General features: G+C 37.8%; 1 protein-coding gene across 6 annotated transcripts in view; it reads right to left on the bottom strand.

Annotated features, from left to right (window-relative positions):
* The window catches only part of LOC131906031 (contactin-4), a 350,158-nt gene extending 334,333 nt beyond the window's left edge, over positions 1 to 15,825 (bottom strand). For all 6 annotated transcript variants that reach the window (XM_059256813.1, XM_059256815.1, XM_059256814.1 and 3 more), the window contains exon 1: positions 15,669 to 15,825. In XM_059256813.1, coding sequence (XP_059112796.1) covers positions 15,669 to 15,810 — 142 coding nt within the window. In that variant the 5' untranslated portion in view covers positions 15,811 to 15,825. The remainder of the gene's footprint in view (positions 1 to 15,668) is intronic.
* Positions 15,826 to 18,098: the final 2,273 nt, after the last annotated feature.

The following is an 18,098-nucleotide window of genomic DNA, read 5'->3' as shown; positions in this document are numbered from 1 at the left end:
CACATAGCCATTCGAGACTTTATGAAAGGGTGCCAAGAGAAATGCCTCTTCAGCCTCAAAAGGACTTTGAACCCCACCCAGCAGCATGGGTCTAGTAAGTGGCTTTTCCTGTCTCTATGAGTCTCTTCAATCTATATTCCCATCCCTCAACAGAAACTGAGCCATAACAGGAGGAATAGTGATGTTAAATCCTCAACCTCTCTGCTCTCAGCACTGCCCCTTACTGGCAAGAAAACAAAACAGAGGCTTCCCTGTCCACCCGCAGACGTGTTAGGAAAGTGAATTTGGCTATTTTATTTTATTTTATTTATTTATTTATTTATTTATTTATTTATTTATTTATTTATTTTTATTTATTTTTATTTATTTTTTTTGGTTTTTCGAGACAGGGTTTCTCTGTGTAGCTTTGTGCCTTTCCTGGAACTCACTTGGTAGCCCAGGCTGGCCTTGAACTCACAGAGATCCGCCTGGCTCTGCCTCCCAAGTGCTGGGATTAAAGGCGTGCGCCACCACCGCCCGGCTTATTTTATTATTTTCCAACTCCAGATCTTCTAGGTTTGAGTTCCTTGGGCAAAATGTTCCCTCTGCAGGAGGTGTGCAGTAGAAATGGCTACGAAGGGGGAAGCACAGTGGTCAGGAGCACAAACACAGAAGTCCAGTAGCCCTTCAGCTTCCTGTCTGGGTGAACTTTGGTTATTCCCATGCCTCAGTTCCCTCCTTTGTAAAAGAAGGAAAAAAAAAAAGAGAGTGCATACAGCTGGAATCAAGGCAACTGTTACAGGAGAGCATGTACTTTAATTCCCGGTGTGTGCACAGCATGTGAGATAGGTCAGCTTCTTGAGGGAACTGGTGAATGGACTCATAGAAAGCTTCTACTTTATGCAGTGCCATATGGATTTCAAAACCAGCACATTTTATGGAAGTGGTCAAGTGACATGCTTAAGGACAATCAAGGACCCTGGGAAATCATGTAGGAAGATGAACAAATTCTCACTCCTTCCTTTACTCATCACTACCAGCTTGCATTCCACTGCCTTTACCTAGTCTAAGGTCCCTCTAGCCCCCAGGGCAGATCTGTACTGAATCCTTGAATTCGTCATGCCACCACAGTACCTTTGCATATGCTATGTATTTGATCTAGAAAACATTTTTCCCCTTCTCCTTCAGATCATAATTACAGTCATTCCTTCAGAGAGGTCTTCTTTAGTAATCTCTTTCAATGTTTGATGCCTTTATCACAAATGTCTTCAATCCATGGCTATTTTCTCAGCATTAATTGCAACTGGAAATTATTTCTTGAATGATTACTCAGGTAACATTTTTCTCCCTCACTTGAAAATAAACTATGAATGATAAGGAAGGAGGTTTGATTTTTTTCAACCTTTCTACACTGTACACACTCAGAAAACTGTGGAATGTGAATGTTATATGCAGTCAGTATTCTGGTCCTCTCTTGACATGCTTTGCTCTTTCTACTTCACTTTCTATCAATACTCCTTCAACATCTGTCAAAATTACCTGCTACACAAACACTACCTTATTCTGTGTTGTGCCTTGGAAAGCTGAACTCTGAATCTCCTTAACATTCCATACACTGGAGATTGCTTGCTCAATTTCCCCCTTCTGAGCTAGTTGTAAACTTCATGTCTTCACAATACACTGATGTACTGTTCATATGCAACATAATGCTTTCTATGTAACTGGTATTCACTAATATATGTGAAGGAAAGGAGACAAATAAGGTAAACCCCTACACTGAGTGTGGACATTGCAATGTACAATGCATTTGCCTGAATAGTTTAAAAATGCCTGTTAGTTTCCAAAGGTACTTAATTTTTCAAAGATATAAAAGAAAGCCAAATTCTGGACAGTATTGGTAGTTAATTAATAGTAATTATGCATGTAAAATCTCAGGTTCCAGAGATGTGTGTGGTGTTGAATCTATTTAGCATGTGTGAGGTCCTGTGTGCAAGATCCAGCACCAAATTACCAAAGAAACAAAAGTTTACTTATTTATTTATCTAGTATATTATGTATGTAGGTTTGGACATGTGTGTTTGTGAGTGCTGGTACATGCATTTTGGTGCACCTGTGGACATTGGAGGTTAGCACCAGGGAGCTGGTTCTCTCCTACGATGTTATAGAATCTGGAGATCAAATTCATGTCATTAGGCCTATGAATAAACCCGTGCTGAGCTGTCTTGCCAACCCCAAAAAAGCAAACTTAAAAAAATATCCAATTGTGATTATAATATTGAATTTTATGTAGGGCCCAGAGGTTCCTAAAAGAAGCCAATCCTAGGGAGAGAGGCTGCAAAGTGCACTCAAAACCTGTGAATACCTTCCAGCTATCAGGAAATGTGTTTAACACCAAATCAAATACAAACCCATGGACCTGGTATAATTAGCTCTCTGTTACTGTGCCAAACACCCAGGAGAAGCAATTTAAAAACATGAAAAGGTTCATGTTGGCTCACAGTTTCAAAAGTTTCAATACAACAGTATCTAGATCCATGTCTTTGGGCTTCAGGTGAAGGAGAGTATCAGGAAGGTAGGGTGGTGAGGTAGAGGCTATTTGCCTCATGCTGGCCAGGGAGAAGTGAGCTGAGACAGACAAAAAGGAATAAGGAATGAGGTGTACCATTGGAAGTTCAGCCTCCAGTGACTAAATTCTTCCAACTAGGTTCAACATTTTCACAGTTCCACTTTTTTTGTTTGTTTTTGCAATAATGGCATGAAACTGTGAATCTGTCAGTGGAATAATCTGCTATTAGGTAAGAGCCCCTCTTGATGCAATGATGGGATCCATTAATTGAGGACCAAGCCTTCAGCAAGAGGCTTTTGGGGAGTACTCCCTATTTAAATGACAGTTGGCTCAGACTGATTCTGCACACAGACAGGTGGGACCATCTACTAACCTACACTGTTCATCTGCAGCCCACTTAATAAATGAGAGAACAGTTGAGGACAAGAAAGATAAGAAAATACAGTAGTATTCAGATGTGTTAGCTGAAAAATCCAAATGGTTCTACTTCTATGCAATGTTCAGAATAGGAAAAGCCATTGATGTGTGAGGAGGTAAGAGAAACAGTGTTAACGGCTGTCAGATTGCTTCTAAAACTGATGCAAACCTTTCAAAGTTGGACAGAGATGGCTCCTTAACAACTTAGTGAACATAGAAAGAAATCATTGACTACTGTACCTCAAATTAGGGAATTTTATAGTATGAAAGATAAATACTGTATTGATGACTTATTAGGGGATAACTCCCAATTTTAGAAATGTAAAGAGAGCATTTCTTCATTCAAGACAATATGGCAGCATGTTAAAGGCAATTCCTGTCTCTCCTACTTTCATTCATTATTCCTCAAATATTGATTGCTCCCAGTCATATCTTTGTGTAAATCTTCTTTTCTTTATCTTTTCTCCACTCCATTAAGTATCCCTAGCTAGCCTAGAACTCACTGAGGTCCAATCATCTCTGCCTTCTGAGTGCTGGGATTAAAGGCATGTGCCACCACACCCAGCTGCTTTCTGTCACTCTAGGGATGTTTGAAGAAACTAAGAAAAAAGCAGTCAGTGACATCAAATATCTGTTTGATGATGCCCATGCCTCATCATCCATTCTACTTCCAGGACTTTTAGATGAGGGTATTTATAGTACAGTAAATTTAAATTTTATGAGGCCAAGCTAATAGGTTACTCTTTCCACAAGAATACCTTCCTTCCCCTTAAAGTAGATGCTATGAGAAAATGAACAGATCTAAAATGCTAATGCTGGGAAACAATGCAACTGTCAAAGCAAATTAACACTCTGATCATAATTAGTGTATAACCTAAATACACGTTTCCAGGACAAATTGCTGGCCTACAATATCATCCATTAAAGGCTCAGAAGCTAAGACAGAATCGGATCACTGGAAAATTCTGATAGAATAATTGAGTTCATGGAAAACACATATCCATCTCTTCATGATGTTTCAAATCTGAGATTTAACCTCTGAACCCTAAACTGTGCTTTACTCTCTAAACGGACTGTGTATTGTAGCTGAGACATAAAAACTAGTTGCTGTGGTGCATAAAACACTTGTCAGCTCTGAGGTAAAAGGCTCTCTCACATTACAGCTCACTCAGGACAAGGTGCTGATGGGGAAGGTGGGAGTAGCTAACCCTTGCTAGCACAGGGGCTTTCTGGGGCTCGAAATGTCACAGCGTGAGTGATAACAATGCCTGGGAGACCACAGTAGAACTGTTACAGCTGCAGGTAGGTCACACACTCTAAATGTGATAATAGCCAGTTTCTGGGGCTTTAGAATGCCAGACAAAGGGGTCAAATTCAGGGAGAATGACCTAGAAAAAGCAAGAAATCCAGAGAGAGCAACCTAGGGCTAACAACCTCCTCTGAATCACTTCAAATTATTGTCCTCTGAAGAAAGGGCCAATCCTGGTCCAAGCGGGAGAATGAAACGTGCTGGGGAAACAGCAAGGTTACTTTTTGAATTTCTTCAATGACCATTATCATTATTTGGTCAAATTATACTATTACATAAAGTTCAAAACCCTGTTAGGCTCTCCACGGTAAATGCAGTGTTACACAAAACGTCCACAGATAAATCCCTGTGTCACCGAGGCCATTGCTCTCACACTAATACAGCTAAGTAAAGAAAGCCCCACACTGTTTTCATTGCCCACACGGCCTTGTCATTTTCTTGATCAGTATCAGCAAAGAAGAGGAAATGACCTGTGTATATATTGGCCTGTTGATTTTCTGAGACCATCCCCCAAAAGTTAGCAAATTTGGTATCTTCAGAGAGCCTTTTTTCCCTTTCAAAACATTAGAGGCTAGAAATCCAAAAGGAGCGTGCCTGCAAAGCTGTGCTCATGCCAAAGGCCCAGGGGACACTACTTTGCTTCACCTGGCTTCTGATGGCTTCACGTGACCACAGCCTCCCTGGACTGCACCCCTCCCAGTATCTGTGGGCACCATGTCTCCTCTTTGTACATCTTCTCTTATACGGATTTATGATCCACCTGGGTAGTCCTGAGTGATCTCATCTTTAGATCTTTAATTGTAACTGAAAAGCCTTAAAAAGATGGGATCATATTCACAATTTGCAAACACACATATCATTTGGGATCTGTTGCACTAGTCTGTAATTGTCGCTGTAACACAGTACTATAGAGTGGATAGATAGCTTAAAAACAATAGAAATGTGCTTCTCACAAATTAGCATGCTATGACGTTCAAGATCAAAGTGTGAGGCGACTGGGCAGCTGGTGAGTGCCTACATCTTGATTTGTGGCCCACCCTCTTTTCAAGGTACAGGAGAAAAAAATGCTCCTAGTAATGATTTTATGAGGCAACTAACTCCATTTTGGGGAGTTACAATTTTAATATATGAATTTTGGAGAGAAAGTAAATATCTCATCAGCAGTAGTTACCATGCAGCATACTAAAGATAGTTAATTAGATTGAGGAATAAGCCTAAGTGACTATCTGTACGCATGTGTGATGGAAGAAGATCAGTCCAGTTAGAGTAACTGCTCTGTATCCCTTCTCCCTGGGTACAAAACTACAGTGTTTAAAGCTGAAATTTAAAAAATAATCATCATGACTTAATTAACATTACTCTTTTCATTATATTGACTAAATTATTAATTTATAATATTAAAAATATACATTTTGGTAAATTCATTTCTTCTAACAATTGATTTTTAAATTATTTTTTAGTAAAGTTTCAACTGTGACATTCCATGTGTATTTATTATTATACTCGATCTTATTCCACACTCTCCTCTTCCATCTCTCCTCTCTCTTGCTAGTCCTTCTCCAAATAGACACTCCTTATTCTTTGGTGTCTCATATGTTTGGTTACCTTCTCATGTTCCCTTTTATGTTTCATCCCTCACAGAGGGGTGGAAGTATGAATTGACTTTAATTTCACTAAGTTTTAAAAAGACATGTCTGGGCAAACTTTTATAAATTCTCATTTGAACTTTATATATACTTATTTTCATATATCTTTCAAATATATATATTTTCATATATGTTATATTCTTAGAAAAATTTCTGATATTTTAAAAATCAATACCTCACAGATTTTTTTTTTTTAGCCACAAACTACTATTTTCTGTCTTACAGACTCCAAATGCAACTATGAGAAGTCTGAAAGGGGATAATCCTAATTACAATTGACTAGCACCTGCTTGTACATTAAAATCTTAAGAGTCACATTACTGAATTTGCAGCCAACATCAGTTGTCACCATCAATGTCTCTACTACTGCACTTGGTGGCAGAAACTATTTGCTTTTATGAGAACATTTTCCTAGAAACTCAGCAAGTTTTGGATTGAGTTTTTCCAAGCAGTCAAATAAAAAAAAAGAAAAAGAAATTCTTACATTGAAGACCCGATTTGCATCGTAAATATTTTCAGTTTTGACACCCAAATGTTCCTTGATTAAGTTTTAATTGACCTAAATATTCACAAATTATTTATCCAAACAGCCATCTATCAACATTTGTTGCCCGGAAACAAAAGTTTGCCTATTTCAGCAGCTTTACTAATTAAAAACCAGTCAAGCCAGTCACAGAGCTGGCCATCTATCAAATTCATGTCTCTTGTTCTGATTGACTGCCCATTCTACAGTTTAGCTGTGAATGAAAAGCTAATTCTTTCAATATTTCAAACAACAAACTTTTGAAAAGTACAGCAAATACAAGAAGTAATTAGGGACCAAAAACAAGGTTGACAAAATCCTCATCATTTTCCGTGTAATTCTTTCTATTATTATCACCCAAGCCACCTTCAGCCTCACAGTAGATGATGTGCCACAGTTAGGAACTCAGGCAAGACTGACTGTATGTAGCAGACCCAGGGAAGAACTTTTCCACCAGCTGCTGGGGCTCCATCTGACAGTTTTACTGTACGAAAACATGATGACTGGCACAAGTGACAAAGGTTACTGAAATTACCCTCGGAGTGGTTTTTATATTTTTCTTTGTGATACTGGGGATTAAACATACAGTAGGAAAAAGCTCCGCCACTGAGTTACACTCCCAGCCTTAGTTACTCCACCCTGATAGACACATCTGCCATATAATGTTGAAGAGTGCCAAAATGGAGTGGCTTTTGTACTCTATTTCATTTTTCACTTCTATTTTCCCCTCTCCCTTTATTTTCATGTTTCTGCTTCTGTCCTCTTTCCATTGTATAAACTCAGGGTTATCCCTGGCCCTTATCTATCATCTACTACCTCAAGCTTTATGTCAACAGAGAGAAGTGTAAGTCTACATACCATCTATTGCTTCCACTAGAATACTAGCACTATGGACACTTGCCAAGGCAATGCTAGTCTTCCTATCTTTCAAGCAGGTAAGTGGATTTTGGTAAAGAAGTTAATTGTACCAGGAACAATTTGCAGCTATTTATGTATAAATTATAGTCATCAACAACTTGAGATGATGAATAGCTTAGGTCTTTTGTTTTGCAGATCTGAACTGTTATAAAACAGCTGAACTCACTAGAAGAAGGCCCCAAACAGTATTTATAAAGCTATCAGTTTGATGAGCTAATATCTGTAGCTATTAGGTTATTCTCTTGAAAGATCTTCATCATAATTGACATTTAAAGTACATCTTTGTCATCTGTGGGGGGGGAATGATATGGGAGTAAGAAACTTGTAATATGTCATGTTCTGTTGGGGATCACAGTTTACCCACCCACCAGTGTTTGTCATAAAATATCAATATTTAGAGTGTTTTACAGCCTACTTGAAATAAATTGGAAATTTGTCTCTTAACTTTTCAAGCAGAAATATTGGTATTAATTATTCTCATTATAGAACCTGAAACCAATTATATGAAAATTTGAGTCACAAATATATGCATAATTATGGTATACAAAATAAGAATTTTCATGTTAAGAGCAAATCAACAGCATAATGGTATCAAGAACATTTATAATGAAAATGTTAAACAAAAATTATGGATTACTATAGCAAAGGTTATAAATGCAATGATAAATCTGTATCTATCAAGGAATCATCTTATCAAGCAACCAAATCAATGTATTCAGCACAAAATGTTTTAGGAAAATGTTGAAAGTGGCACTGGGTTACTGTCAACTGCTCGGGCATTAGGTGACCAGGGTCCTATGCTGGTATCTATTCCTACCCCTGTATCCTGAATGATTTCAATTCACTAATTTTCAAGTCCTTCAGCTATAAGATGAACATAAAGTCTACAAATCCTTGGGTTATGTTGAGAATTAACTGAGATAATGCTTCCAAAATGTCTAGTATAATATCCAATATAGAATAATAAACATATAAGAATGCTTAATATGCCTTAGCCATACTAAAACATTACTTAGGAGTTTACAAGTATTAGTTTACTTGATCCTTATAGCCAAAGGAGTAGAGTAACTAACCTCCATCTTATGGGTAAAGAATCTGAAGTAGGGAGAAACACCTTATCTGAGGTCACAGGCATCCAAGAAGGAGCTGAGACTGATTCCAAAGAATTGCCTCCATTTATTGCATTCTTACCTGATTATGCCTAAGCATTTCAAATGGCCGTTGCTATTTTCACTTCAAAAAGAAAGGAGAGGGAGGGAAATATAGGAAAGAAATAAGAGAAAAGGGACTTTTATTTGCATAACTTTCTGAGGCTAGGACCTCTTAGGGGATTTTTCATCTCTAAGAGAGGAGTGTTTCCACCCCAAAGAGCTGCTGAAGGCCAGAGATCTACAGCTGTGATTGAAGAAATAAATGAAATGGAGCAAATTCCATTCCAATTATAAACAAAACAGAACCTCCACTTCTCAAGCTTACATCTCCCCCATTTTTGTCTATCATTTTATTTATTTATTTTTTGTGAAACAGAATTTCTCTGTGTGGTCCTGGATGACATGGAACACACTATGCAGTCCAGGCAGGCCTCCAACTCACAAACCATTTGCCTCTGCCTCCTGAGTGCTAGGATTATAGGCATGTACCAACAAGCCTGGCTTAATTTTCTCCTTAATGATGATTTTGCAAGTGTAGAAATGTAAATTTGAATTTGCTTGTTTGCTTTTTGGCAGTGTTGGCATGTAACCCAGAGTCTTGCCTATGCTTGGAAAGCACTGTAATACAGAGCTATATCCCTAGTCTCCTGGGATCCATGTCTATATGTCAGAGAAAACTTTTATTGCTGATGACAGCATCTTGACTCTCCAGTAGATCTAGTCTGGGTTGCCTAAGTGGAGAAGCATGGATGCTTGGAGATGAGGCTGAGCATCCTCTTCTACACAGACACAGCCTCTGGAAATGTGTCTATCATGCTGTGGAAGTAACACTTTGAAAATAAATGTTCTCAACTTTGTCTACTGATTTGCTTGCTTGTGGAAGAATGATAACATTCAACTCGACTTTCTTCTCAATGACAGAGAGGATGGGATGAATGAGGGTTTGAGACACTCCTGAACACTCCCCTGAAGCCAGGCACAGTCTCAGTTTGACTCCCATATGAGGGCACATTTGCTATATCTCACACAAGATTGCCTTTTTGGTGCAGGTTAGGTTTACCCACCCAGCACAGGTCCACATCTGGAATTAAGATACCAATCACCTCCTGCTCAGCCTTAAAGCAGTAAGGGTTGCACACACCCACACAGCACTCCAAAGGAACAGAAGAAAGTCCCTGGACTCAGTGCTCATTCATTCTTATGTGTGTTGATTCAACACTTATTTATTTCTCATTCATTCATTTATTAATTCATTTATTCAAAAATATTACTGAGAGTTTCCTAAGTGCCAGGCACTGGACAAATTAGTCAATCACATTCTGTAGCCCCAGGTGTAGTAGAAGGATTAAAGGGTGGAAAGGTATGCAGTAGGGTAAGTGGCAGCCAGGGAGATGACTGCTGATGGCCAGATAATAATCCCCACAATAGTAGGTATCAAAAAGCAAAGTGCAAAATCCTCTCCAAATTACATTATGATAAGTAATGCTCAAGAAAGGGTTCATATCTCACTAAGAGGAGCCTGCATTATGCTGTACTTGTTTAATTAAAGAAAAAATTATTTTCAAAAGATATTGTGCAGCAAAACGAGAACATATTCTAAGAGGCATCATCTCTAGTGAACTAGAAAATTTGTCTAGGTCAATTATTACAAGTTAAAGATGTTAAGTGCCAATATGAGAAATTATCCAGTTCTGTCAACAAAAGCTGCATGAGATAATTTTTAATAAGCCTTAAAATAGACATAATAAATCTACCTCTACATACTTTTTTAATGGCTAAAACAAAGTATGTAAATGATATCTGAAAAATGTGATTTATTACATCAAGATTAAGGGATGCTTATCTTATGAACTAGGTTAGGCTGAAGGAGAAAAAAGCTAGCTCAGAACTAGGAGCTGAGAGCTGGATTTCTTTGGCTCTGGAAACTATTACCTGTGTAATAAAAATGAATAGTTCATCTATTCCAATCTTCACTTTCACTTTTATAAGGATACAAGCTAGGAAATATATAAAGTTCCCTTAGCCGTAAAATCCACATGATTCAAGATGAGGACATAGGCTCATTTATATGGTACAGGGCAAAGAGTGTGGTCAAAAAGTAACATTAGTCTTCAAGGATTACACAAATGCTTGAGGAAAAAATAATTTAAAGATATTTAAAGGATACCTATGCTTTACTGACATTTTATTTATTAAAGAATGACTTTTTGCTTCAACCAATTGAAAATAATTTTTGAATACTTGTGGTGATATTTTAAATGTGCTGAAATGTGATTTTCTTTATATGTTAATAAATAAAGTTTGCCTGGAGATCAGAGATCATTAGTGAGCCAGGAATAGAAGTCAGGTGGTGGTAGCCCATGCTCTTAATTTGATCACATGGCAGGCAGAGTCTCTGTGTGGTCAAGGACACAGCCAAGCATCGTGACCCTTAAGTCTTTAATCCCAGTACCAACCATAGAGACCAGGAGGTCTGTATAGACAGGCAGTGACAAGGAAGTTATGTGGTTGGGTTTAGAGCCAATGAGAAGGCAAAACAGGAAAGCAATAAAACACAAGACATACAGGAAGAAGGTCTCTCTCTCTCTCTTAGGGGAAGGATGACAGCGAGTGGTAAGCTAAAGGGAGTCATGGCTCTTGCTCTGATTTCTTAGGCTTTAACTCTGTATTTGGCTCTGAGTTTCTTATTTAATAAGACCATTTAGAATTTCATCTACAAATACTAGTGTGAATGAGATTCCTCAAAAGAGGTTGTATCTGCTATAAATGATTGACTGATTAGAACTATAGTGATGGGGAAATGTTGAAACGTTGTAGGTCCAGAGCCTAATTATCTTCTCTAGGACTAGTGTTAGCCCCCAAAATAGCCAAACCTTTCCCACATCTGTGTAGGAACTAACATCCTGTAACCAATAAATAAAAGCCTTGTGTAATCTATTAACTTTAATAGACCACTAGCTATCACCAATCCCAAAGCTAAGAATGTCATCAGGTAACATCAGAGGCCTATAAAAGAGATTTCTCAATCATTTTGTCACAATCTTTCTGATGTTTCCACTAATGCATTTGAAAATTGCCTTGATTCATAACCTTGTTCATTCCATTGCTATAAAATCTCTATGAAACTTCTCCCATGTTGAAATGGTCAGAATATAAAAGGTGTGTATTTGTAAAAATGCATCTTTTAAAACTTAGATTTAGAAACATACTCATTACTAAGGGAGGAGTTAGCAAACAAATGCCTGCATTCATACACGCAAACTGCTGGAGACTCTGCAAATGCAGGATGGAGGTAGTGATCTCAGGTCTTCAGAATGGAGATGCTATCAGAAGTATCAAAAATAAGTGGGAAAATATACAGCCATTCCAAGTTTTTTTCAAATCCTGTAAAAGGAACAGAAATGCTATGATGTTGAAGTAGAGGTCTGGAGAAAGGTAGACAGAAGATAGTAAAAGATACATATCTTGTTATGCAAGAAAAAGAGTTATGGAAAATATCTCTTAGGCTGGGTCACATAGCTGATATTCTGTTGCTGTGAAGAGACACCATGACCAAAGCAACTCATAACTGTGGGATTGCTTACAGTTTCAGAGGGTTAATCCATTTCCATTGTGGTGGGAAGCATGACAGCAGGTAGGCAGACATGGTATCAGAACAGAGTGGTAACAATAGCTGAGAAGTGTGTTCTGCAAGCAGGAAGTGGAGAAACTGGGTCTGGCATGGGATTTTGAAACCACAAAGCTTAGCCTCCCAAGATACACTTCCTCCAGCAAGATCACACCTCCTAATCCATCCTAAACAGTCAATCAACTGGGAAACAAACGTTCAACTATACTAGCCTATGGAGCCCATGCTTAATCAAACCACCACAGACTGTTACACTGAAGTTGAGAATGGAAGAGCTTAAGAAGTCAGCTAACTGAAAGAGTGGAAAAGGCGGTATTGGGTATCAGATAAAGTATCAAGGCTCTGGTACCAAATGAGTAGTTTCCCATTTTTTGAGAAAGTAAAATATGACATGGTCATGTATTTTTTTTAAGGTACAGAAGAAGGCATAAAGCAAGGAAGTGGAATGATCTAATTTACATTTTTAAAAGATTATTCACTGTTTTATGATAAACAGCTGAAGCAAGGCTCCAAGATGAAGAGAGAGCAGAGAGGAGGAAGACTGAAGAGACAGTACATCCTTGATTTTATAAGAAAATTCCCATGGCTTTAAGGATAAATAGAAGATGGGGCTCAATTATAGAATAATTGGCTAGATTTGCAGCTGGCTGAATAAGAATGTGCAGAGAACACTAATGTTAAGTGTTTGACTTGACCTCATCTTAGTGAAGTTCTCTATGATACACATGATGTCATGGTCAACACAGACTAGTTATACTGTTGGAGACATAGCCATGAAATTTTCTGCTGGTACTGAGTCAGGAGGGCAATGAGTATCTCAGATATACAAAAATACATTTAATTTACATGGTGTTGAATCACACCCAGGACCTCACACATGCTTGGCAAGCACTCCGCCAATTGAGCTGCATCCCAACCATATTTCTTGTTCTTATGAAATAAAATTTTATTCTGTGTCTTAGAATGACCTTGAACTCACTGTGTAGCAAAAAGTAGCCTTAAAGTCATGGCTATCCTCTTGCCTTGGTTTCCTAAGTACTGAGAGTACAAGCATCAATCACCATACTAACTTAACAAAAACTACCTATGTTAAATGCTTATACCACACATAGGGGCTTTGAGCCAGTGGTCTGACCTCAACTCTAACATTCAGTCCTAGTAGGCTGAGAAAGAGAGAGATCCACTTGTCCAGCAGTGTTTTCCCTATCAGGAAACACATAGGTTTGGAGTGGGAGAAAGCTACTCCCACCTGCAATGAAAGAATGTATAATGTCTCTGGAGACACCATCATGTTGGAAAGGGAGGTGAAAAGAAATATATTTAAAACAATTCAAATGTGGTAGAACAAAGGACTGCTCCTGAGAAGGGATATATAAGGAAGGAAAATACTATATTCTTAATTTAGTTCAATAACAGAAGATAATTGGATAAGCTGTAAATTAATAATAAGGTTATACTAAGAGACTAGCACTTTTGAAAATGAACAGTACGGTCACTACATTAGCTGCACTGGAAGTTCATAGCATGGATATATTGGCTTCTAGTGTCCTCTGCAAAGGTCACAGCACATGTAAAGAATTGTAGACCTATTTAAAGGGCCATAACTTGATAAATGAATTTACACAAGAATGTGTTGTCAAGAAGTTAATTGCTCATTAAAGACTTGAAGAAAAATAAATTATGGGACAAGATATAGTGTCAGGACTAACTAGTTTCATATAGTAAGAATTGGAAAGGGGCTGGAGAGATGACTCAGCAGTTAAGAGTAATGACTGCTCTTCCAGAAGACCTGGGGTACATTCCTAGCACCTACATGACAGTTTATAACTGCCTGTGACTCCAGTTCCAACAGAGCCAGTGCTCTCTCTGGCCTCTGTGGGCACTGCATGCCCATAGTATACAGACGCATATGCAGATAAAACATCCATAGACATTAAATGAAATGAATGGTTGTCAGCAACAACTCTGGGATGAACAGGTTTGACAGATGCTTATGTCACTAGTGATATAGGAAGAGCAAGGTGTGTTTCAAATGTTGGTCTTCAGAAAAACCCATCAAAAAGTGAAACAAAGAACCCTTCATTGGGATGAACTATTTCTATTCAAATAACTATCCTTGAATATAAAATCCTATCTTCATAATGTTTTTTTAACAATAAAAGGACTATACTTTTATAAAAGTATAATCTTGAGGGGTGGTAGAAATAGATTTTTTAAATGTCTATTAGAAAGTGAATTTGCTGGCAATAGTGCCCTTCTCCCTTTTTATTGTTAAAATTTGCTATGAAATCCAGAAAAATCAGAGTCACAGAGCTGCAATTCATTGAATAGTGAAATTTTTCCCTATGCCGAACACCTACGATTCTATAATTGCTCTGTCAAATAAACCTAATGAGATTCATTTGTCATTACGAAAAAGTGAGTACAGATACTAGCTTGTATTAAACCAAGAGGTAAATGCACTTTAGTTCTTGGGCACTTAATCAGATGTATTACCCTCCTATTATTCTGCTTACCTAAGAAAATTGAAGACTATCCCAGAAGACATTTACAAACAAGATATCTCCAGAATCTGATATCTACAAAATTTCTAGGAAATTTCATTTCTTGATGAGCAAAAATGCCATCAAAAAGGAATAAAAGATTAAGTGCTGAATATTATAATAGGTATATTTGATATTTTGTTCCCAGAGAGGGTTTTGTTAATGAGAATATTCTACAGTGTTACCACCAACAGACTTAGTAATTATGAAACCTTTGATATTAACATACTGCCATATGAGTTGAGATTTTATACAAGGGAATATATAATCATATGCAAATACATACACCTTTAAAACTGTAGCTAAACAGCAATCCTCAAGGTATCTGTAATAGAATGTGCATTTACAGCTCTGTCCCTGGATTTTGATTTTCAGCTCTTTAGTTCTAAATTCTGCCTTCCTTCACACAGGCAAAGATTATCGTTAAGTGGTGATATTAAGATATAGTTAATTTTTTCTGTGTTCTAATTTGGTATATAAACATAAAAGTTAAATAATACTTTACACCTACTTTTCGTTACTGGACTTTAAAATATTTTTCTACTGTATGGAAAAAAACACAGCGAATTGTAGGCTTTACTGATGAATTGACAACCAACTATACCTCCATTCCGAATGGCTATGGTTAAAATACTTCTTTATTAACTACTAGGTTACTGATAGTTCAATTGCCTTCTCATAGGTGCTCTGTTCAATGTTTGTAGGTGTTGCATGTATTTCCGTGTAAACTTATATCTGTTTAAAGCATCATATAACCAAATGATCATATAACCAAACTATCTCAAGCCTTATGAAACACACCACTTCCTTCTCATGTTTATAGTTTATTAGTCACATAAAATATTTTCTAAATATGAATAAAAGATAAAACTATCATGTACCACATTCAAATCCATGTGGTCTTTCAGAAGGTGCTGTACGTAAAGTGTATTCATACAATTACAAGAGCTCAAAGAAACATTTGGGATGGAATGTAATTGCTACTTACAAGCAAACCGAAGCTTCGCTTCTCTGCTTACAATTGTTCCAAACGAGTTTGTTGCTATGCACTGGTATGTTCCAGCATCTTGGGTTTTATTGGGGTTATTGATCAACAAGCTGCCTTCAACAACACTGTAGCGGAAATCCATACCAATGTCAACATCTGTTCCATTTAACTTCCACCTATAGTATAAAAATGCCAGTAGATAAAGCCTTGTAATATAAATCAATATTTCTGAATTGTCTAAAATAGATAAAAACTATTGAGACCATGAAATACTGTCTGTGAACTTTTTGAAGCATGGTAAAAACAAATATTAGAAACTGTCTTCCCAGCAATGGTAACATCTTAAGTACTTATGGAGAAAGAGAGCCATCTTTGTAGTAAACGATGCTGATTAAACTTTAGCACATGTCCCATGACTACACAGGATGCTACAAATAATTAACTACTTAGAGGGGCAAAATTTTCCACATAGTTGTCTGCAACTTTCTTCAAAATACGACTCCTCGGTAAACAGTCCCTTTTGTGGTTGGCAATCACTGTTTAGATAGGTATATCAAATGGACAGAACATGCCACTTTCAGGGTGACAGCAGAAGAGTTGCTGAAATTGCAGTCGAGCTGATTTGATTCAGTTCTTAACATGACTGAAGTGCCCGGTTGCAAAGCAAAGGAACTCTATTGATCTGAGATGCTTTGGGGACCAAATCTGCCTGACCATGGATCAACTGGATGATCTCTTTAGTCACTGGCACTCAAAATGTCAATCAACTGCCCCAGTGAACTGCAGGCTATTAAGTAACCAAAGCAAAGAGTGTTGTCTTGTCCTTCTGTTCATTTACTTGGACCACCTGTGCATCTGACTGTAGCAGCAAGCCCAATAAATTAGTTTCCTGGGAACCCATATTTCAGTAGCTAAGCTTCAGTATGAAAATCTACAGTTCTGTTCTCAGAGTCACTAACATCCCAAGAATGAGAGCTTATCTGAGTCAAATTACCTTTCAGGAATTCATATAAACTTTTGAACTAATATAATTCAATGACTGTTTCTTGATAGCTTGTGAATTACCAAGACTCTCATAGGAGCTGAAAACATACGAAAAGATTGTAGCACAAAGGAAATTGATTCAAATCAATAAAAGGAGTAGAAATTGAGAATTATTCATTTTACTTTCTTAAAATAACAAGAGCCATTACCTAAATAGAAATGCACATGTGCATGCCCACCCGTTGTGCAATCCTTTACAATATCCCAGGCATTGTGGTTATTAATGTATAATGCAAAAGAATTTAAATGATAAAATTGTCAGCCTGTTAGCTTCATATTACACACATAGGTGGTGTGTGTGTGTGTGTGTGTGTGTGTGTGTGTGTGTGTGTGTGTCTTTCAGAGACATGGTCTGATGCTGCTTATTCTGACCTCAAACTCCCTTGAAATTGAAATAACCCCAAACTCTTGATCCTCTTTCCTCAGTCTCCCAAGTGTTGGGATTACAGACTTGGAGTCAGAGCACCGAGCAGCAAAGTCAATCTCAGAGGACACATCTGTTGGTGGTGCACAGTACTTTTAAATTCTGCCCTTGGGAGGTAGAGGCAGGCAGACCCATGTGAGCTGGAAGCTAGCCTGGTCTACATAGTGTGCTTCAGGTTAGCAGGGAGACTGTCTTGAAAAGAAAAAAAAAAGTGTGTATATGTGTCACATCTTCCAATGACATTCTTGTCCATATTTCTAGTCAAAATGTATCATGTTCCATCAGCTGTCTGACGGAAGTCCTCTTACTCCTTCATGCAAGGACTACTTTTTCTACAAGACAATTTACCTAACTCACTTTCCACTTTCACATTCTCACTTTCTTCCGTCTGGAATTTACCTCTCTTGACTGTCCTCCTGTTGAATTTAACAGATTCAAAAGTGTCTTTCTCTGGTATACATTTGAGCTTTGAGCATATACACAATTCATGAACCATGCTTGCCTAACCAAGCACAGTCGCATGAGTTTATTCACATCCCTGTCTTTGAAGTGTAAAAATCTAGAAACAGGAGGGCCAGGAAAGCAGGCTAGAAGCACACGTAGGACTTAGCTCTTTATGTGTTTGTTTATAAGAAGCTGGATATTAGAAACTGACAGTGTTTTTACGCTCTGCAGTAATTCTCTCTGTGCTCTGACACAGACAAGAAAGTAATAAGCAATAAAGAGAACAGCCGCGTTCCAGCCCAGCCATGCTGGCTGCACATGAATCTCCAGAACGGACTGCCTGCCCTACACATTTGCTTTTAGTCAGCTGATCACGACTTGGCCATAACTCTCACTTCAAATGATAGCAGAGCAATTTAATATGACAAATCTAAGAACTCAAAGAGGAAATTGCAATATAATGTGAGCTGCAAGCAGAGTGTGGATTTGGGGAATGGGACCATGTGAGTCTTTTTAGA

This window comes from Peromyscus eremicus, chromosome 3 (genome assembly GCF_949786415.1).
Source record: "Peromyscus eremicus chromosome 3, PerEre_H2_v1, whole genome shotgun sequence".
NCBI classification, from domain to species: domain Eukaryota; kingdom Metazoa; phylum Chordata; class Mammalia; order Rodentia; family Cricetidae; genus Peromyscus; species Peromyscus eremicus.
This window is presented reverse-complemented; position numbering and strand designations above follow the sequence as displayed.